The following is a 23,169-nucleotide window of genomic DNA, read 5'->3' as shown; positions in this document are numbered from 1 at the left end:
TACTGACTTCATTACCATGATTGAAACTAATCAAAGTAACTATGTGCCCTTGCATTTTCTTCCCTCCTTATCCATTCCATCTCCCAAACTTTAAATATAAGATGGCCAGAAGCTCAGAGGCTTGACCTTATTGTGTGCAGAGAACTGACAAAGCCCCAAGTGAAGTCCAAGTTCAAATGTACTCTTTCTATACTTACCTAGAGGAACCTAAGCACAAGACTCTGAGAATCTGAACTGTTTTTAATATTAATATTAAAATTTTTAATATTTTAGTATGCTTTCATGTTATACTTTCTCTTAAAAGATAAGCAGGAAGATTTTTTTTTTAACTGTGAGAAACTGAAAGAAACTGTGTTTTGAGGTCTGGCAAGGCAAAATAGAAAGAAATCATTAGTTTCTTCCAAATTGTTTTCATAACTCTTCACGGCGTAAACCACTGAATCCTATTAAATTAACTCGTCCCACTCAATAAACCCACTCTCCCTTCACAGATAACCACTGGAGAGAACTCCTAGACATAATATAGAAATGGTAGCTTTAATAAGAATACATAGATTGAGTTCAAATTTGGACTCATTAAATCTATTGATGTTTTGTTTAAAATGACTCAAAATTGAAAGTAAAGATATGTTAAAATGATTAAATAAGACAGAAATATCCATAAATATGTATTAGTAGGTACAATATATAAACATTAGCTTTGCTAAAGGCGATCAGCTATTAAATGGCAGAAATTACAGTCACAATCTGAATTATTGAAAGTGTATTTTTAATATTACAAAAACCCACACATTTTAGTAAGAATTATTATTCATGCTGGGCATGGTGGCTCACGCCTGTAATCCCAGCACTTTGGGAGGCCAAGGCAGGTGGACCACAAGGTTAAGAGTTCGAGAGTAGCCTGGCCAAGATGGTGAAACCTTGTCTCTACTAAATATACAAAAATTAGCTGGGCGTGGTGGTGCGTGCCTGTAATCCCAGCTACGCAGGAGGCTGAGGGAGGAGAATTGCTTGAACCCAGGAGATGGAGGCTGCAGTGAGCTGAGATCACGCCACTGCACTCCAGCCTGGGAACAAAGCAAGACTGCATCTCAAAAAAAAAAAAAAAAAAAAAAATGGATGAAGTTCTTTTTATCTAATTACTACCGTGCAAATGTAGCTATAACTCACAACTGACCCAAAAAATGCTTCATTGAATGACACAGAATGCCTGTCATTTCTCAGTGACCGAAGCTTGGATTCCTTAGTTTTTCAGTTATGCTACTGACAGGAAGAAAATGCTGAACCAGTCATCACATCAAATCGCTGAGGACGCTAAAAGGCGCAATAGTCTTCTACTTCAAAGAAGGTACTAGAATCTAGATATCCAACAAGTGGCAGTTAAATGACAAGAAAGCCATAGACTATTAGGCAGGTGTTAAAAATGATGCTTTTAAGGAGTATTTACTAACATGGGAAAATGCTTATATTTTCCTGCTTTAAAAAAGCATGTGAGATTGTATATACACTGAACTCTATTCCATTTTAGTGCCTTTCACACTGAATGCAACTCTTCTCCCATCCCTTTGCCTAGTACAAGGATCCTCAAAATGCAGTCCTCTAAGATGTGGAACAGCTGTTAGAAATGCAAATTGTCAGGCCCCTCCCACCAGACCTGCTAAATCAGAAACCTCTGGGGTAGGGGGGAGCCCAGCAATCTGTTTTAATAAGCTCTCCAGACAACTCTGATGCTCAACAAATTGTGAAAACCACTGGCTACTTCTTAATAGTTCTTCAGATTTCAGCTCACAGTTCTCAGGGAAGCCTTGCCTCACCCAACCTTCCATCCTGCAAGCAAAGATGAGTTTATTGTACCTCACAAGAACCAAGATTTTTCTTTCACAAGTTATTGCAGCTAAAATTATTTATGATTATGTAAGCAGAGTTTTTATCTCCAGTTGAGATATTTCAAGTCTAGTGACACATATGAATCACCTGGAAGTTCTCAAAAATCCTTGGCCATACCCCAGAACAAACAGAATTCACTGGAGTATGACTCAAGCATCTGTACTTTTTAAATATTGTGATTCCACTGTTTGGCCAAGGTTAAGAATCACTGTACCAGACTCAAGCTCCAGATGACCAGTAAATGGTGACCAGTGTTTGTTGAATGAATATGTGGGTTTTTTCACTTTATTTTAGAGGTTTTGTTTTGTTTCAGTCTTGCACGATACAAAATTCCAAATGCACAGAAAGGGTTCAGTGAAAAGTGAAGTCTCCTTCTCTTCCTATCTCCTCTCAGAGGCAATGACTAGGACCAATGCCTTGTTTCCTTAAAAGACTGAATATTTGTCAGTGCATACAGAAAAGACCACAGGTTGGATGGCAGGATTATAGATTATTTTACTGCTTCTTTATGCACATCTGAACTTTTTGTAAAATGTATACACATTACTTTCAATATTGGGAAAGGAGGTACCCTATGAATAATTGTATGGGGGTGCATCCAGAGCTATTTAGTAGATAAACACTGGGTCTTAGGGCTCCCACAACAATAGCCACTTAGAATGTACATACAGCTGTTCCATTTTGTCAAGTTCTTAGAAGAGACCTTTTACCTGGTTTAAGCGAGTAATTGCCCAATTATTCCACCTGCTTACTTCGGTTATATTTTCACTTCTGATTAGATATACAGCTTCTCCAGAACTTCTACCAGAAAATGGTGGGAGGGTACACAAAAGGAGGAGGTACTGTTCATCCTAGGAACCAGACTAAGAAGTGGGATCATGGTTTATAGATCTATCTTGTCTTGATTTAGTTAGTATAAGCTCCTCTCCAAGACTGACCATCTCTGGGTGTATGAATATGAAAAGCTGAGGCCTGGACCCCAGCATGGTGGCTGAACCCCTGAGCCCTTTTGACTCCATGCCAGTTAGTGATTCTATCCCAATACAGTACTTTGGAACAGGGCTGTACGTCTGAGATTTCTATAAGTAGAAACTGGAGTATGGAGAGCTTTACAACAATGGACCCAGACTTTTTTGGCTTTTGCGGTTTTTAAATTATCTTTTTCTTACTTTCTACCTCCCTTACTCTTATGGTCTAAGACCACTCCCCTCTGTTGTCAGTATGACTCATTCTAGCATCAACTCTTGGCCCCCTATCCTCAATTTTGTTTCCATAACTGGGTGGAAAATCAGCTTGCTAGGACTTTTAAAAATCTACTCTAATGTAGACCCAAGAGCTCTCTGAGGAGGCAAGAGCCTGGACTTGAGGGTCATTTCTTTAAGGACTTGTAGGCCTTTTCCTATTTAACTCCTGATCCTTATCTCAGGCAGACATATGAGATAGAGGGGAAAAAAATGTCTTCTGTAGAGATAAAGCATTTCCATCTTATCATTTTTCCCATATTCAGACAAAGACCAAAGTGTACGATCACAGTTAAGGGGGAAAATGTTTGCATATGTACATGGATAGGACCAAGGGGAAAATACACATAAGTTAGATAGTACACAGAAACAAGTAAGATAATATTGAGCTAGAAAGGGAGTTAGGCAGTGGCCACTCCAACATCTCCAAGTGCAACCTGCCACACAGATACTTAAGCATTGTCTTGTACTGTATACTAGTTGTTTTATGTGTGTTGATATAGTCTTCCGGACTGGAAGCACCTGAAGGCTAGGCCTTATCTCCTACTGCTTCAGTTTCCTCTCTCGTGCTGAGTCCAAAGCAAAGGTTTAATATTTAAATTGTGGCCAGGCGCGGTGGCTCACGCCTGTAATCCCAGCACTTTGGGAGGCCGAGGCAAGCGGATCACCAGGTCAGGAGATCGAGACCACGGTGAAACCCCGTCTCTACTAAAAATACAAAAAATTAGCAGGTCCTGGTGGCGGGCGCCTGTAGTCCCAGCTACTCGGGAGGCTGAGGCAGGAGAATGGCATGAAGCCGGGAGGCAGAGCTTGCAGTGAGCCGAGATCGCGCCACTGCGCTCCAGCCTGGGTGACAGATGGAGACCCAGTCTCAAAAAAAAAAAAAAAAAATTTAAATTGTATTAAATACTTCATAGTTGACAGACTAAAACAGACTACAGCAGAAAATCAACTCTGCATAGTAAGATCACTGTATCTTAAATGTGATAAATTTTTAAAAAATCATTATAACCAACATTCTATGCTGATAAGATGAATGTTGAAATTCACTGTAGCTGTGGCCATGATTAATTACAAGTTTAATCATGTATTTTAGGGTAAACCTATTTCCTTAATATCTCTTTTCTGTTAAATTACATGCACTATGCTAATGTTAAGGGCCAAAGTAATTTCTGGGCTGATCAAATCTTTTGGGTCTGATTTTTTGAAAAGTTACTTTGACAATTTAACAAAACAATAAAATAAAATGAATAAGAACTAGCACAATCTTTTTAGGACTATGACAACATAATTAGACCAGAGTGTCTATAATTATGAAAGAAAATATCCTCAAATATTGTTTTATGAATTTCATGATGCATAATAAAGGAAAAGCCTCTATCTCATTCACTACACATTTTAACAGTTTAATTTTATTCTACTGTGATAATGAAAAAAGGGATGCCCAATATTTATGCCAGGAAGAAAACTCTCCAAACATGCATCAAGCAAGTGTAATGTCTGTACTGTAGGTTTTATTTTAATCTCACAACTAATTCAGAAAGTCAATAAAAATGTAAAGGAATATGGTATTTACATTGTAATTAAAGGTCACCCTGTATGCAAAATGTCAATGGTAGAGTGATGCCCCCAAGTGGCATAATGATAAATTGTAATACTTTGATGGAAAAGTTAAGTACTACGTACATACAGCTGTTCCATTTTGTCAAGTTCTTTGATTAAATCTAGAAATGTATATAATGAATCTGTATTTCATAGGAACTAGTCATAAGTCCTACAAACTTATTGTCATTCCTTTAACACTGATACCAAGGGATAGTCTGATACCTTCCTTATGAGCTCAAAAAGTTAAGGGTGTATCTGCAAAACAAAAAGGGAAGTCATATCTATTCTGATGTGTTGAAGGAATAGCATTCATACCATTATAGAAATCTGTATAAAGTATTCATCTTCTAGCCACCTCTAACATTAACCAATTCCCTATGTTTGCGGTCTAGTATGTAGAGCATAATTTAAAACCTTATCTAGTCAAATTGCTTGGACAATGAGTAGTGCTAATAATGTGCTTTGCTCACAAACTAATGGCTCAGTATCAACACTAAAAGAAAAAAAAAAAACGAGTTTAGTTTCCTGCCTCATACATGCATTAAACATAACAATCACTGATGAGTTGATGTCTTAGCTAAAAGGTTCACATTCTGAGAACCAATTTATTTGGACAGCCACAGAGATATAAAAGATGGCAACAGAATTGTTACAATCTCAAGACACATCTTAAATAAGTTTTTTAAATTACATGCCTGGTTTCAGATTGGTTTATTTGGGAAATTTTTCTCATTTAAAAGTAATCCAGAAAAACTTTCCATTTATTAGAAGTTTCCAATTGCAGTCATTGGGTGGTAATTAGCTAAAGTTTTCCTAGGCTTCCTTTAATTATTCCTTTAACTTGGATTATTTATAATTAAGGTGAATCTGTGCTGTTTTTGAGGAATAATTATGAGCAAGGCAATGTGATACCTAAATCTTATATAAATAGGCAGATGTTGTATTCTTATTACAATCCTATGAGGTATTATACTCATTTTAAAGATAAGAAAACCAAAGCTCAGATTAGGAATGTACAGAATCTAGACTTCACATTAAGAACAAGCCTGGCTTTACTCTTTGTTCACATCCAAAGCTGAGATTTTAACAATGACACCATACTGCTCTGTTTCTATTACAGCATTCTAGAATTTTGTGAGTAGTCACATTCATACTTTTTTCTGATTTTAGCAAATAATTCCAAAAGTAATTGTCTACAAAGGTTGGCACGTAGTGGAAAGGTGTGATGCAGCTGTATGCCAGAGACAGTGAGGAGAGGCAGGAATGTGGCTAACTGGGGAATACAGAATCTGTCTAAAGGAGTAGCTGCTACCTAGCTTTAGCAGTCCATTGTGGCTACACAGGAACTGATGTTAGCAAACGTTCCCAAATCTTTTTTTTTTTTTCTAGAAAAGATGAAATGCTCAATTTATATGAGCTGCTCATTTAAAAATACTGACTACTGGCCAGGCGCGGTGGCTCATGTCTGTAATCTCAGCACTTTGGGAGGCCAAGGCGAGAGGATCACCTGAGGTCAGGAGTTCAAGACCAGCCTGGTCAACATGGTGAAACCCTGTCTCTACTAAAAATACAAAAATTAGCCGGGTGTGGTGGCACATGCCTGTAATCCCAGCTACTTGGGAGGCTGAGGTGGGAGAATCACTTGAACCTGGGAGGTGGAGGTTGCAGTGAGCCAAGATCATGCCACTGCACTTCAGCCTGGGAGACAGAGTGAGACTCCGCCTCAAAAAAAAAAAAACTGATCAATTTACTAAAAAGAAACACTACCCAGGCCAAACAAAAGACATCTGAAAGCCACATGTGGCCAGTATGCAATGTTTTAGATTCTGATGATGAATGATTCCTTTCCCAGAGATTCTGGACTAGACCTTCTGGTGCCAAATGATTTTTGTCCGTTATCCTCACCATCGGATTCATTCCATAAACATGTCTGCCATCTTCAGCTCCAGTCACGTATTTTTTTAAGATTGGTTCAGGTACAAGAAAGATCACTAACAAATCACTTGCCAACCAACCAGCCCCAGCCCCCTTTCTTCTCTCTCATTCTCTTTCTCTCTCTCTTCCCCACTGACTACAAACACACTCTCTCTACTCACTCATTATCTTAAGCCTAAAGGTTTCAACTTTGATCTTCATATATCTTATTTTACATCCTTTTAATCAACTTTTTAGTCCTCCTGTGAATTATCTTAAAATTTTTCATCTTTCTCATTAGTTGAAGAAACCAAAATTGGATATGATCCTACAGTGTAGTTTTTAGAAGTATTGGGTCTGATTTAGGTCTTACTCTCAATGTTTCCATAAAGGTTATCTAATAATTGTCAGAAATTTATCATTCTATTCTAAATGGCTAGAAGACCACCTCTAGGATTAAAGGGAAAAAAATCCTTCTCAGTAGGAATCATAATGCATGTTCTAAGGACATCAGAAAAATGCCAGCTCTTTTATCATCCCTCATGTAGAAATTGACTAAAAACTATAAATTCTAGATAATTACAGCTTTTAAAAATTCTGGACAGAGATCATTTAAAAGGTTGAGTTTTAAAACAAAGTAGTAACATCACTAACATTTACCTTTACAATTCCTATGATCTATGAAGATGTAGAAAAGTGTTTATCACACTGATTTTAAATCCACTCTTAAATATCCAATAGGCAAAAGCTGGAAGAACTTAGAGTAGCCTTAAAATCTCAGAAGAAAATAGTATATTATGGGATGAAAATGTGGTCTTCTGGGGTTAAGGGCTGATATCTTGGATCATTCTTCTTCTGCTTTCTGTTCCTCCTGTGTTTCTGACAGGCAGGTTTCTTACCCTAACTTCAGTTCCAACTTACTTTCCACTGCAGCAAATTAAAAAAACTTTACACCAAAACTGGAGGTTTATCTGTAAGGGAGATATTGTCTAAAGTTATTAAGAGTTTTTCTCTACTATGAAAGTGTATAGGGTCCGATCATAATCAAAAGAGACGAGGTGACAAGGGGGTCATTAACATAAGCTAATTTTAAACAGGAGTGTCCATTTGGTTTAAGTATTTAATCTGACAGCTTTCTGACTATGGAATTTGAAAATCCTCCCCATGGAAAGCCCAAAGAAAATTAATACTGTACTTTCTTTGGTATACCCTATTCATCTCAAATGTGAATAATTATTTATTTGCATTTTGTAACATTTCTAAAAATAGCCATTATGAACAATTCTTATTTTCTCATTCAAGAAGTTCCAATCAAGTTAAGTGTAAGCAATATTGTCACTGAGACTGTGGCATGCCCAAACATCTTATTTTCACATAATCTATCCCATTTCTAGCTCCTTTCTTTAGGTCATTTGGATACTTTACTCACCTGCTGAAATGCCTTTAAACCTAATATGAAAGATTAATTAGGGAGCTTACCTATATTTATGAAATACTTGCTTTGGTATAAAGAGCAAAGTGGATATTACTCCATGTTCTTTTTTTTTTTTTTTTTTTGACAGTCTTGCTCTGTTGCCCAGGCTGGAGGGCAGTGGCATGATCTCGGCTCACTGCAACCTCCGCCTCCTGGGTTTAAGCAATTCTTGTGCCTCAGCCTCCAAGTAGCTGAGATCACAGGCATGTACCACCCTGCCTGGCTAATTTTTGTATTTTTAGTAGAGACAGGGTTTTGCCATGTTGGCCAGGCTGGTCTTCAACTCCTCGCCTCAAGTGATCTGCCAACCTTGGCCACCCACAGTGCTGGGATTACAGGCATGAGCCACCATACCTGGCCTGCTCCATGTTCCTAATCAGCTAAGACCTGCAAACAAAAAGCAGCCTACTCAAGATTCATATGAAGCATTTTTACTTACAGTTCCTCTCCTCGTTTGGCTTTCTTGTCTGAAACCAGATAGACAGTTCCAAAACTTCCACTGCCAAGTTTTTGTTGAAGCACGTATCTTCTTGCAATCAAGGTCTTTGGATAAGTGGAAATGGCTGTTGATCCACTCACACACTTAGCTGCCTCTTGGAATTTCAGCATTGCTCCAAACAAGAGAGAACTGGTTCATTCATTTATAGAAACTTAACATTCCAGTCTCCTAAGAAATGGTCAGATTCATCCAAACAGTGTTGGTCAATTCCTTAAAGATGAAAAGTTAAAAGATCAGGTCTAAAGGATGCTAAACGATCTCTAACAAAAAGTGTAAGTGCAGTGATATCTGTACCTTGATCAGCAGACTGAATGACACCATATTGGTTAACAACTTGAAAGAAAAACGTTAAAAGGTAGAGATACCACAAATTCCAGTAGAAGGCAATCTTTCACAGGAAGAGCCTCTCTTTGTACATTGAAATTTGGCAGAAGTGAATTATAGCCAACTTTCCACAAATTTCTGGGATGTACATCTGTTTTACAATGAACAATCTCTTCATTTATTTAAGATTTATACTCCCCACCTACTTATAAAAGAATCCAAATACAAGAACATTATCACTTCCTTAAATCTATACATCTGCATCAAGCTTTTTGTAATGCCCTCTTCCCACCTTATGTTTCTTTGGTTTACAAAGAGTGAGTTAGGATTAAATGAGGAATTAGCAGGTGCTGTTTCCTTTAGATTTATTTTTTTCTGTAGTTGTTAAACCACAGTTTTTGTATTTATTAGGACAGATGCAAAGAAGGCAAGGATTGAGAGAGAATTTTTTTCCCATGCTCAGCAAATTCTAGTTTCTGAAGTTCCTATTGTACACATTGTGTATAATCTCTCTGGATTAAAAACAGGAAGAGTTACAAATTCAATTCAAGCCTAAAATCGCATTTAATGTCAGTGGAATATAAATGTTACAGATAAATCTGTAATTCCTCAGGGAGCTGTGAGACTTGGCAGTTATGAAAGGCAGGACTGTTTAGGCCGGGCGCGGTGGCTCACGCCTGTAGTACCAGCACTTTGGGAGGCCAAGGCGGGCGGATCACGAGGTCAGGAAATCGAGACCATCCTGGCTAACACGGTGAAACCCCGTCTAATACAAAAAAATTAGCCGGGCATGGTGGCGGGTGCCTGCAGTCCCAGCTACTCGGGAGGCTGAGGCAGGAGAATGACGTGAACCCAGGAGGCGGAGCTTGCAGTGAGATTTCGCCACGGCACTCCAGCCTGGGCGACAGAGCGAGACTCCATCTCAACAAAAACAAAAACAAAAAAAAAAGAAAGGTAGGACTGTTTCATATGAGTAGGTACAAAGTAAAATCACTTTTATTTCATCAGAATGTTAAATGTTTTATTAGTTATCAAGAAAAGTGTGCTTTTGTTTTAAATCTATATAGAAATAACATTTTAAATTGAAAACTGCCCACACCTTGAAGTTAGGTTTTCATATTCAACAACTCCAAAACTATGAGACAAAAACCTAGTTTTAAAGGATGGTCAGTGGGCTTTACGTGGTGGTGTCCGTCAACCACAAAAACTACTAGGGCAATTAACCACAAAAATCCTCGAAACAGAATATAAGTAAATGCCCATTTACAACACTTTCCTTCTTAAAATGTATGAATCAGTTAAGTTGTACCTGATACCAGTGAGATTAGTTACCAGCTTTTTTTTTCCCTCCCAAAGACATGTTAGTAAAATCTGCTGAAAAAACAACCAGAGAGCAGGCCTCTAAATATACCTTTTGTTTTTACTTCCCCTTCACCGTCATAAAAGTGATGCCGTCTGGCCATACTAAGCTGTTCAAATAAATATATGGACTTACAGACTTTCCAACTGAAAAGGGTCCTTCAGGTCACTCAGTAATTCTCCTTATTTTAAAGATGAGATTAAGTTTCCTTTTAGGGAAGGACAGAATTAGGGACGGACAGAATAGTTATGAGAAGTTCACTTCTAGCGGCTCTTATTTGTAAAGGACAGTCTAAACCCAGCAGTCCTTAAGTAGTCTGGTCCAGGCTGCAGAAGACTCTGGGACTATGTTCCCTCCCGCCCAACCTCACAGACTCAGCCCTGCCACCCCCATCCCAGTCCACTTTTAGGTCATCCATTCCATTAGTCTCCTCTGTGCAACCATAAACCTACCCAAGAATGTGTCGCATTGTCTAGATTCTAGAACTATCTGTTCACTTGACAACACCCTCCCCCTCGAGGTTTGTGAGTGAACTTGGGCACTGCGAACACATCTTCTTTATTTCTGCATCCCCAATCCCTGGCATAACGCCTGGCATATACTAGGTGTTTAACAAACCTTGTTAAGGCAAATAAGTGTCCAGCAGATCAACTGCCGCCCAAAGGAGAGAAAAAATGTTGGTTAAGAAAGCTAGATGGGAACTTGGAGAAAGTTACCACCTTGTGCAAACTACCCCTTCTCGGTGAAACAGATCTGGCTGGGGGCAAAAGACAACGGAAGGAGTACTTATCACAAGTTGAAAACCAGTAGTTATCTTCCCAGGTAATAAGAGGAAGCCAATTTGTCACCAGGTTCTGCTACTGCAGAAATCTACCTTTAAAGTAAACCTTAACCTTAAGGTAAAACGAACAATTCCTTGCTTCTTCACCTTTTTAAACATTTACATTTTGGCAAAGCAGGTTAACGTTTATTGAGGGGCACTGAGACTGGAGTACATTCGGAGGTAAGACGTCCAGGAAAGCGAGGAGATCGCAGCCATGGAGTCCTAGAGATTCGGAACCCAGCCCGGGCAGCTTGAAACCATTACCTTCCCCCTCGCAGGGGAGCCTGGCGAGCCCCAAGGAGCACAGTTCGCTTTACCTTTCCCTGTCGTGGTCAGAGCGGCGCCCGGGGCTTGCCCAAGTCTTGCGGGTAATCGGGCAGGCCTCAAACTAGGGGCAACCACACCCACCGAGCGCCAGACACCGCGGGCCACGGCTGTTTGGAACCGTGGCCAGGGAGACGGCGCGGGGCATACTGGGAAGTCGGGGCGAGGCGGCACCAAGGCGGAAGTGTTCGCTGACCCAAGTAGGCAGAGAAAGCAGAGGAGGACCGGCGGGCCAAGCTTTCCTAGCCTGACAGCAGCCATTTCGGAACGTAAGTCCCAGCCCTCTTTAGCTACTTAGCGCCTCCGGGCCCGAGAGCACCTGCTCCTTGGCGCAGTCTGGCGCTACAGGCATCAAGGAACTGTACTTCCCAGAGACGTCACACCGGGAGACTTCCGGTTCCCGCTCTTGGGATTGGACTCCTGCGTGCAGGAGCCAGTCCTCGCTGGGCTCTAGCGGGCTTCTGATGGAGGAGCTACTCCTCTGGGAGGACAGAACAGGTGGGCTCTGCTGCAGGTCCGGGCGGCGGGTTGTGAGGGCCTTGGTGGCACGGTGTATGAAGGCCGGTGTTTGAAGACTTAGGTCAGACCTTTTGCCCGCCTTTCCCCTATGCAGCTCTGTGGAACTGTGCACGGTCCTGTAATTTGCGTAGGACGCGTTGACATGGTCTCTGCTTATGGACGCTTTACAAAACTGTCTTGCAAAGAGATAAGTACTATACAGGATAAGGTTCTGAGATACTGACAGGGCTGGGACTAGGGTGAGATAAGTGTAAAATGTAAATGGATGCCCATAAAATTCAGTAATCAGGATAAGTTTTAATGCAATCTCTAAAAATCAAAATTATTGCAAAAAAAATCCATGACTGACAAAATGTCACGATTTTAAGTAATAGTAACAGTACCGTGCTGCGCCATATTGAAGCCTGAGGCGCCAAAAGAAAAACCATCAATTCTGATCCTGCGAGTTAAGTTAGCCAGATGAGGAAGCGTAACTGGGCCAGATATGCAAAATAAGATGATGAAAAGAGCTCATGGTTAGGGGTGTAACTGGATAGAGGAGTTCCTAGAGGCATGAAGCAGTTTTCCTTATACCAAAAACTATGCCAATTAAGAAGGGCCCACAAATCCAAAGCCTGAAAGAAGTTCCGTGACTGATTGTCAATACAAAAGAAAAACTTGATCCTTATCATAGGTCCTACACACCTTACTTTACTGAAGCCCAAATGCTTTGTGATTATGAGATGAATAATTATATCGTTTTTTTTTTAGCTTAGGACTTTTTACTTTGACCCCCACAAAACAGATACTCTGTGCTGTAAGACGTTGACTATTACCACTTAAGAATCAAAGTTCACATAACTTCTATACTGGTGTGTCAGTAATGGACTTTAACTGATTTTTCTTTAGAATTAGCAGCCTCTGTCACCATCCAAAGATCACAACCCATGAAACCATTGAGTTTGTGCCTTGTATCAGAAAGCAAAGGAGAATGAAAAAGCACAGCTAACATTGCTTGAGGATCTAGGTAAGAATTTATGATGTTGATATTTATGTTCTATCTAAAGAGCACTTCATGACATTTGCTATTGATTTAATGGTGCTGGAAGCAATGACTTGGTGCCCCATAACCAGCATCAATTGAAAATGTTTTCTGTTGTTTTAAACAGGCAATTAATTCTTTAGACTGTCATCATGGGTATCCGAGGACTAATGAGTTTTGTGGAAGATCATAGTAATGAGTTCTTCACTGATTTGAAGTTGCGGGACACAAAAATTGTCATTGATGGTTATGCTCTTTTCCACCGTCTTTGCTTCAGTTCAAATTTGGATCTCCGGTATGGAGGGGACTATGATTCTTTTGCAGATGTTGTACAAAAATTCTTTGAATCACTGTTTGCTTGTAATATATGCCCATATGTTGTATTAGATGGAGGATGTGACATTTCAGATAAAAAGCTTACGACTTTAAAGGATAGAGCTAGAGAGAAGATCCAGATGGCCCATTCCCTTTCTGTTGGTGGGAGTGGGTATGTATGTCCCTTACTCATACGGGAAGTATTCATACAAGTTTTGATCAAGCTGCGGGTATGTTTTGTCCAGTGCTTTTCAGAAGCAGATCGGGACATTATGACACTTGCTAACCATTGGAATTGCCCTGTGTTATCGTCAGATAGTGACTTTTGCATTTTTGACCTGAAAACTGGGTTTTGCCCATTGAATAGCTTTCAGTGGAGAAATATGAACACTGTTAAGGGCACACAAAACTATATTCCTGCCAAATGCTTTTCCCTTGATGCATTCTGCCATCACTTCAGCAATATGAATAAAGCTCTTCTACCTCTCTTTGCGGTGCTATGTGGAAATGACCATATTAATCTACCCATCATAGAGACATTCTTAAGTAAAGCACGTTTTCCTCTTGGAGCTACCAGTTCCAAAGGGAGGAGACACCACCGAATCCTGGGACTTCTGAATTGGTTGTCTCATTTTGCCAACCCTACCGAAGCACTAGATAATGTTCTGAAATACCTCCCAAAAAAGGATCGAGAAAATGTTAAGGAACTTCTCTGCTGTTCCATGGAAGAATACCAACAGTCCCAGGTGAAGCTGCAGGACTTCTTCCAGTGTGGTACTTATGTCTGTCCAGATGCCTTGAATCTTGGTTTACCAGAATGGGTATTAGTGGCTTTAGCTAAAGGCCAGCTATCGCCTTTCATCAGTGATGCTTTGGTCCTAAGACGGACCATTCTTCCCACACAGGTGGAAAACATGCAGCAACCAAATGCCCACAGAATATCTCAGCCCATCAGGCAAATCATCTATGGGCTTCTTTTAAATGCCTCACCACATCTGGACAAGACATCCTGGAATGCATTGCCTCCTCAGCCTCTAGCTTTCAGTGAAGTGGAAAGGATTAATAAAAATATCAGAACCTCAATCGTTGATGCAGTAGAACTGGCCAAGGATCATTCTGACTTAAGCAGATTGACTGAGGTAAGTATTTGTAATACTAATGAAATTTTTGTAAAGTACTTTACAGTTTACAAAGTGCTGTCTTCTATATTAGTTCACTTACTGTAACAAACCGATGAGGTTGAGTGCTATCTTGCCCTCATGTCGTAGCTAAGAAATCTAGAACTTGAGTGAACTAGGTAATGTCTTAGCCAGAAACTGTCAGTGCTAGGACTCAAACCCAGCTCTTTTAGCTCTAAATCTACCATTTCCACTGTACTTCAGTAGTCTGTGTTATCTTCACAGTCATTACTACTATATTGATATTACTACTAGGTTAATACTAGCTATCAATAGAATGGGGTTATGTGGCTGAAAAAAAAAGGAAAAAAATTCACAACTGCAAAAAAAAAAGTGTATAGACACTAATCATAGGCACAACATCTCAGACTACATCGGATTTCAGATAAGATTAGTACTGATACTAAGGTCTAATTTTTTAACTTTTATTAATGAATACCTTTTTTAAAATAGGTTTTTGTGTCATTATGGTTATTTGCCTAGTTTGATACAGAAAACATGACTCTTAGCCTAACTCAGTGATGCTTAAACCTGAGTAACACTCAGACCACCTTTTCAAGGAGAAAAAAAATCTCATGGATCCCAGTGTTGTCTTTTTATATTACATATATATTTAAAATTACAAATAGATATGAAACTATGCTGATAAAAGAACTAGATTTAGACATTAAATAGAGATAACTTTAAAAAAAAAAAGCAATTGCAATGCCCATTAGGGGGTTTTCTTAGATCCAATGAAATATTCAGTCTCATAAAACTCACAGACCACACGTGGCACTAGTCTACTCAAGGATGTAGGACGGCACCCACAGCTTCCCAGTGGATTTAAGTCAGGTCTTCCTTTTCTGTCAGAGTTCTCCCAGCACTGTTATCAGTCTACACCAAAGGTTTATCACCATTGGTGATTTTGTCCCCCAGAGGACATTTGGCAATGCCTGGAGACATTTTTTGTTGTCCCTACCTAGGGAGTAGAAGGGGTAGTGTTTGCTACTGGTATCTAGTGGGGAGAGGCCAAAGATGCTGCTAAATTTTACAACCTGTAAGTCTTACAGTGCACAGGAAAGTGTCCCGTAACAAAGAATCTCTAGCCCAAAATATCAGTAGTACCATTCCCTGGGCTATACAGCTGACCAGGAACTACTTAGCCTCCTCATCAGTCACATCTCAGACAGGAGATGAACATCATAGTGAATGAGTGCAAGAGCCTTCTTGGCATTGGGCAGTGAGTCCAAGAGCCTTCTTGGCATTGGTGAGTGACTGTTAAACCCCCAGGGTTTCTTTAGTGGGGGGGGGAGGCGGTGAAGAAAATGTTTTGGAATTAGTGATGGCTGCACAAGTTTATAAATAACTAAACCAAGGCAAGATGGCTCATGCCTGTAAGCCCAGCACTTTGGGAGGCCAAAGTGGGAGGATCACTTGAGGCCAGTAATTCAAGACCAGCCTGGGCAACACAACAAGACACTGTCTTTACAAAAAAAAAAAAAAAAAATTAGCCGGGCATGGTGGTACAGCTACTCAAGAGGCTGAGGTTGGAGGACTGCTCGAGCCCAGGAGGTCAAGCCTGTAGTGAGCTATGATTGTGCTCCCTGTTGAGCAAAACCCTGTCTCTAAAAATATATATACACTAAACCCACTGAATTGTATACTTTAAAAGGATGGCTTTTATGACATATGAATTATACCTCAGTTAAATAAAGGAGAAAAAAAGGTTTCAGTAGCTTAAAAGCCCCGTTCCCTATAGGATCCAGTCTTTCTTATAATAATTCCATAAACATAGCTAGGTCCCTGCAAGGGACATCCTACTTACAAGACACTGCACTCAGGGAAGCCCCAAGATATGGTGTCCCCATCAGGTGTTATAGTTCATTTATATATAGTTTAAGCTTAGATGCAATTTTATAAGTCATTTTTATAATGCTTGGTAACACAACTGACAATCTACCTTTAGCACATTTCCAGGGGTACAAAACTAGAAAGTGGAGCGTAAGTCAAATTCTCAAACAAGGGATTTATTAAAACTTTACCCACACCAATAAAATTCAAACTAGCTACATTATTAATGTTTTGCTGAAATTACATTTCTACTCATAAATGGTGCTGTTGGGGAGTTTTTTAAAAAAAAACTTAATGGCTTTACTAAGAAATAAGTAATGTACAGTGAAGTGCACATAAAGTGTGTACTTTGATGAGTTTTGACATGTCTACATCTGTGAAGTCATCCTACAATTAAAATAATCAATGTATCCATAACCCCTAAAGTTTCATCGTTCCTTTGCAATTCATGCTTCCTTGAGTATAAACACAGTAAAGTGCCCAAATAATTGTACAGCATGATACATTTTTGCAGGGTCTATGCATCCATGCAAAGAGGATCCAGATGAATCATTATCACCACCCTAGAAGCTTCTCCTAGTGTCTCGTTCCAGTCACTCGCTCTGCAACTCTCTATAATCACTCTCCTGTTTAACAACACAGAATAGTTTTAACTGAATTTTTACTTTAGAAATGAATTCTTTCATCTGGCTTTTATTCCATGTGAGATTCATTCACATTGCTGTGAGTAGTTGATCATTCATTTCTCATTGCTGTAACATTATTCTGTTTTGGTATATTACCATTATACACTTATGAACATTTTTTTTTTTTTCATTATACAGCTTATGAGCATTTGGGTTCTTTCCAATCTTCCATTTCCATGTGTTCATTAGCCATGTGATATTCTGTTATATGAAGTTTCTGTACAGTTTTTTGCTCATTTTTATCATATGAGTCCTTTGTCAAATAACATATTGTGAATAGTCTCTCCCATTGTTTATTCACTCTTTAGTATGTTTTGATGAACAGAAGTTCTTAATATACTCTAATTTAAATTTTTATTATTTATGGTTAACACTTTTGTGAACTGCTTAAGAAATTGCCTACTCCAGGGTCATGAAAATTTTTTTTGCTGTTCACATTTAGATCTATAACGTATCTAGAATTGGTTTTTTGTGGGTACGTATGGTGTGAAATAGGGATCAGGACACCTTTTCCCCCCAAATGGAAATCCAACTGAATCCATGAGTATAGCAGGCTGCTTATATTCCTTGCTAAGTAGAGATGACTTCAGTGTTCTCATCATTTACCTGGATTCAAAATAGAGTGAAATTTTAGTTCATTCTCTGTGCTGTGCTATCACCCAGCTTTCTCTTGGCATAAACTTATCAATTCTGAATTTAGCTCAGTGCTAATGGTCCTAATCAGCCCATGAAAATTATAAATGTACCAAGTGCTAATGTGATTCCAAACACAAATGCAAGTACAAGTATAGAAACCTTGTGATAGTACCTATTCATTTTTTTAGATCTTGTTGTAATACATTATCTGCTTTGGCCAGCTGTTGTTAATAGAAACTTTATACAGTCTCTCATTTAATTCCCACAATAACCACATGGGATAGGGTTTCATTTTGGTTATGTTAGTTGCAATGGACAGAGCACCATTCAAGTTAACCAATGGGAGGTTAATCATAAGGAGACACAAAAGTGGATCATTCTTAAGGGAGTAAGCCAGCCAAGACCAGTCTCTCTTTGGGCATCTCTGCCTCTCGGGGCAGCTGCTTCTGCAGGCTTGTGCTTTCCCTCCCCCGGGAAGAGGGAAAGTAGTTGTCACATGGGATAAAACCTAACTAACGTTAAGGGCTGTGAGTTGAGTACTTCCCCTTTTGGAAGGGACTGAGGACTGGTGGGTTTGATGAAACATCTTATACAAGTCTTTATAATGACCATTTTACAGATAAGTCAGACAGACTGTAGAAAAGGTTGGAAACCTTTCGACCAAGGCCATAGGGTTAGTGCAGGGCGGAACTTCTCTGAAGTCAAAGTCCAGACTGCTTTGTTTATGAAAAGTTGTAACTTGGCTCTATAATTCAGTAATTTAAATATTATATGTCAGAAAAGAGTTGGTGTATTTTCTTACTTAGTGCATTTTAAAAACCAGTTTAAGAGTTTAGTTTCCACTTCACTTAAAATTTAAGTAGTTAAAACTACTTCCAGTAGGGGTGATTGGTTATACTATAAAGCTCTTTGCATATTTCTAATTTTAAAATTTGTATTACAATATTATTAAAAGCAGTATTTAGAAATAATCGTACTATTTAAAGTTTTCATGCATTAATGATAAAACTATTTTGTCTTTTATGATGTGTTTTGTTTCAGGTTAACATCTCTAGTTTCAGCTGTCAACCACTCTTTCTACTAACTAGATATTACGTGCTGAGAAATGTATCACCATCTCAACTTTCCAGAAAGCAGAAAATCTTTTTCTGGCTGTGTGCAGACACTAGGAATACAACTTTTTTTTTTCTTAAAGTTTGATTATAAAGTCCCCCAGAAGATGACCTTTTAATATTCCCGAGTGCATGACCTGTAAGGTCCCTTCTGGTTCTTACAAGGTCTTGGTAATTCATTAAGGTAAAATTATTTCAACAAGAACCTCAGTGCTCTTATAGCTGTTTACTTCTGAGCTTTTATGTGAAGTACACGCTAAACCATGAAGTAAAAGTATGGTGTGTTACTGCAAGCACAATGCAAGTAGTCCTTAAAACATTCCTATCTCCCTTGAATATACCTCTAAGCTACAAGCAGCCACCCTGGGACAATCCCTGTGTGTCTTTTATGCAAAGACAATAAAGCATTCAACAGGGAAGGGACATGAGACAGGACCCAAACAAATAGAAAGAGTATATGCCACAAAGGGTTCCTATAAGCAACGTTTATCTTCTGGAGGTGATTAGTAATGGCATCATGCTGAAGGCAAATGCCTGTTGCACAGGCACATACAGGTGGGGTTGAGTATACAGCTTTGTTTCTCAAAGTAGAATACTTGGGCTGCTAGTTAAAATGTATATTCCTGGGCGCTCTCTCAGATTAATCAATCAAAATTTATGGAGTAGGGCCTAAGGATTGAATTTTTAACAAGCTTCCCAGGTGACGTGCACTGAAGATGCTCACCAGCGTATACAAAGAGGATGGAATGACATAAGTAAAGGTTGTGTAGGAGTGGGCAGTACACCCATTCAACCAACCATATTTATAAAGCATCTTATTAATGTTCTAAATGCTGTGAGTGTGGCTGATTTTTTTTCCCACAAGAAGGTAAGTTTAACAGCTGACAGAAGTTTCAGTAGCATTAAATCTCTTCATGCTATGGTGGAAAAAAGAAATAACAGACATTTCCCAAAGTAACTTGCAGGATGCTTGGTGTGTATTTTCAGCTCTCCTTGAGGAGGCGGCAGATGCTTCTGTTAGAAACCCTGAAGGTGAAACAGACCATCCTGGAGCCAATCCCTACTTCACTGAAGTTGCCCATTGCTGTCAGTTGCTACTGGTTGCAGCACACTGAGACCAAAGCAAAGCTACATCATCTACAATCCTTACTGCTCACAATGCTAGTGGGGCCCTTGATTGCCATAATCAACAGCCCTGGTAGGTAACTGGAAATTACAGGAGTATATTGTGGCATGTTGCTTGCAAACTGTTTACTCGAGTTTACACAAACAAAAAAGTATTCTTGGATTATTTACTCCCATTAATTATATCAGAACTTAGATGTGGAGGCACCAAAATATCATTCATTCATTGGTAAATATTTTTTAACACTTCATGTGCCAGGCTCAGTGCTGGAGGGCTCGAATCTTAAGTATACAGCAGTGAGATGTGTTGGGATACTGCCAACTCCCATCTGTTTGGTGGCACCTACTGCTTTAACTTGTGAAGTGTTGACAGTGTATTTTGCCAGCTGCATTTTGTATTCCATGTTACCTATCCAATTATTAGCACAGCAGCGTCATCACAAGAAACTTGCCCAGAAGTGAAACTTCTAAATACCTACAACCACTACATTTTTGCTTATACATCTTTTTATTCCTTTTTCTCTGCTGTAAGTTTCAATTAGTATGTAAGTAATGATGGCAGAAATAGTCATTTGTCTTTTTTTTTTTTTTGAGATGGAGTCTCACTCTGTTGCCTAGGCTGGAGTGCAGTGGTGCAATCTTGGCTCACTGCAACCTCTGCCACCTGGGTTCCAGTGATTCTTCTGCCTCAGCCTTCCGAGTAGCTGGGATTACAGGTGCCTGTCACCGCACCCAGCTAATTTTTATATTTTTAGTAGAGACGGGGTTTCACCATCTTGGCCAGGCTGGTCTTGAACTCCTGACCTTGTGATCCACCCGCCTCAGCCTCCCAAAGTGCTGGGATTACAAGCATGAGCCACCACGCCCGGCCAGTAATCTCTCTTAAATACACTGAGGCAAGTTCATCTGCATATAATACCAGGTGAAGTAAATGCTGAAACATTGGGACACTTTAATACTTTAGTGGAATATCCTCTTTAAAGATTATGAATGCTCTAACACTGTATAAACATGTATAATAATTATACTCTAGAATAGTACTATCTAATATGGTGGCTACTAGCCACACATGGCCAAAGTTAAATTCCATTTAAATTAAAAATTCAGCTTTTCAGTCACACTAGCCACACTTCAAGTGTCAGGTAGTTACATATGGCTATAGGCTAGCCTACTGTATTGGACAGCACTGCAGAAAGTTCTATTAGATCGTGCTACTCTAGTTTGCTATTTTAATAAGTTAGATAAAAGAATGAAACAGCATGGATTCCTGTTTCTAAAGTATTAAGGCTCAAGCTTGACAGCTGTCAGAGGGACTGTTGTTATATGACAGCCAACTTAACACAAAACAAATCAGTTAAGTCCCACTGCTGCTTTATGAATAAAGGTTTAGCATATTTCCTCTAATTGAATAATAAATACAGTATAAGAAAGCTCTCAGAGCACAAGACTATTAAGTTTTTACCTGAGTCCAAGAGAAGGGGCATGTCAAGGGTCTGTTTCTTTTCTTTTAGGAAATGTGGACCCTGTACCCAGGCAGGCTCAGTGCCTTGCTCCTCGCTAGTTGGTAAAAGGTGGGCCTCCTTTTTATTATTTTCAAATTGGTCCAGATGTTATTTTGTGCACCCCTGCCCAAACAATCTGTAGAAACTTACAGCTAAAAACACGCAACATTCCTCATTTCCTAGGATTGTTGCTTCTTGCACCTTATCCTCTACTATGAAAAGAAAATGATTATTTGCCAAATTCTGCAAGTCATACTTTAGCTTCCTCCTATAAAACACAGAGGTCAAAATGTGTTTTGAACACACAGGTTGTTTCTTTAACACAAATGCACCACAGCATGGGAGTTTCGGTGAAAGAGAACAGTAAAGAGAATAATATTTAATAGTCATTTGTATTTTTCATAGACACAGATTTAGGGTTTAGAGAATTCAAATGCAGACATGTTTATGGTCAGGTAGTAGACCAGTGGAAAAGATCTTATTTCAGGGAAAAAGTAAATTCTGATGGGTTGAATAAAGTTAAGTCATCATTAAAAAGACAGTTCAGTATCAATATTTCAATTTATACAGCAAGGCATTTATGAAGCCAGAAAAGAAAAACATCTTACTTTTTTAAAATTAATTTTTTTCTTTATAGAATTTGTAGTATATGTGGAGAAAATGAAAAGCTGTTACAGTGCTTTTGGAAATACTGCCCTTGGGCTGTTTCTTTATTTAGGTAAGGAAGAGCTGCAGGAAGATGGTGCTAAGATGTTGTATGCAGAGTTCCAAAGAGTGAAGGCGCAGACACGGCTGGGCACAAGACTGGACTTAGACACAGCTCACATCTTCTGTCAGTGGCAGTCCTGTCTCCAGATGGGGATGTATCTCAACCAGCTGCTGTCCACTCCTCTCCCAGAGCCAGACCTAACTCGGTAAGCACCATGGGAAACTTTAGTTCAGATGGAAGCACACAAAAGTAAACACAGTACTTTCACTTACATTTAAAGCAACAAAGTTACTTAAAAAACAAAAACAAAAACAAAAAAAACTAATCTTAGTGTAACTGATTTTGAGTCACTGTTACAGCTGAAGAGCTGGAAACGGGAAAAATATTAAATAATTTCCATATTCTCAAAGAATGTTTCCATGATTCAATCCAATTTTAAAAAATCAGTTCAAGTAAAACATTAATATGTGGGAGAGGGGAGGTAATCATTGGTAGGCTATAACTCTCTCCTTTCCCCTCGGTCTTTAAATGTCACTTTGTAGAGCCTTTTTCTGATAACCCACCCTAGTGAGACACACTGTCTACCCTCATTCACTCTAGTCCTGTTACTCTGGTGTTTTTTTTAATTGCATTTCTTACCACTTGGCATATGGCTTACTCATTCATTCAAATATTAAATGCCTACCCTGTGCTAGGGTGTAGGGACAAAAACAGAAATCTCTGCTCTAATGGAGCTTTCATTCTAAGTAAGATGATGAGTAGATGCCCAAGTGAACTTAACCTAGGATGTTTGCTTTACCAGGCAAGAAAGACAATAAGGGAGTTGAGCCTGTGTGCCACAGAGTAATTATAATGTTTGTCTGTGGAGTTTAAGCTGGGTATGATAAAAAGAAGTGACAGCAGCAGTAGGGTGTGGAGCAGTGAAAGAAGTGATAGGATCAGTGGATTGGACATCTTGGTAATTGACCATCCAGGAGGTACTTGAGGGAGAGATGAAGATAAAACGGAGATAGATTGTGTTTTGTTTGTCTCTCCACTCAGATGTAAACTCTATGGGGGAGGGGCTTGTCTTTTATTTGCTG

At 39.2% G+C, this 23,169-nt stretch overlaps 3 protein-coding genes across 32 annotated transcripts in view; 1 reads left to right on the top strand and 2 right to left on the bottom strand.

Moving 5' to 3' along the window:
* Positions 1–11,590, bottom strand: part of NEK11 (NIMA related kinase 11) — a 327,448-nt gene extending 315,858 nt beyond the window's left edge. For 9 of the 24 annotated variants that reach the window (XM_054483259.2, XM_054483263.2, XM_063661299.1 and 6 more), the window contains exons 1-2: positions 11,445–11,582; positions 8,561–8,830 (exon numbers count right to left, since the gene is read on the bottom strand). In XM_054483259.2, the coding sequence (XP_054339234.1) occupies positions 8,561–8,730 (170 nt within the window). In that variant the 5' untranslated portion in view covers positions 8,731–8,830; positions 11,445–11,582. Of the gene's footprint in view, positions 1–8,560; positions 8,831–10,439 lie in introns of all 24 variants that reach the window. The other 15 variants (XM_054483264.2, XM_054483261.2, XM_063661308.1 and 12 more) reach the window with 11 other exon arrangements.
* A 41-nt stretch (positions 11,591–11,631) lies between these two features.
* ASTE1 (asteroid homolog 1) lies at positions 11,632–22,201 on the top strand. The gene is made up of 6 exons (XM_054483274.2): positions 11,632–11,949; positions 12,859–12,976; positions 13,119–14,445; positions 19,739–19,949; positions 21,388–21,447; positions 22,097–22,201. The coding sequence occupies exons 3-5, from the start codon at positions 13,144–13,146 to the stop codon at positions 21,435–21,437; spliced, it is 1,563 nt and encodes a 520-aa protein (XP_054339249.1). The 5' UTR covers positions 11,632–11,949; positions 12,859–12,976; positions 13,119–13,143; the 3' UTR covers positions 21,438–21,447; positions 22,097–22,201.
* ATP2C1 (ATPase secretory pathway Ca2+ transporting 1) overlaps positions 21,724–23,169 on the bottom strand; it is a 160,082-nt gene continuing 158,636 nt past the window's right edge. For all 7 annotated transcript variants that reach the window (XM_054483251.2, XM_054483252.2, XM_054483256.2 and 4 more), the window contains one exon: positions 21,724–22,284. In XM_054483251.2, the coding sequence (XP_054339226.1) occupies positions 22,189–22,284 (96 nt within the window). In that variant the 3' untranslated portion in view covers positions 21,724–22,188. The remainder of the gene's footprint in view (positions 22,285–23,169) is intronic.

Source organism: Pongo pygmaeus, chromosome 2 (genome assembly GCF_028885625.2).
Source record: "Pongo pygmaeus isolate AG05252 chromosome 2, NHGRI_mPonPyg2-v2.0_pri, whole genome shotgun sequence".
Lineage (NCBI taxonomy): Eukaryota > Metazoa > Chordata > Mammalia > Primates > Hominidae > Pongo > Pongo pygmaeus.
Note: the sequence above shows the minus strand (reverse complement) of the source record. Positions and strands in the feature narration are given on the sequence as shown.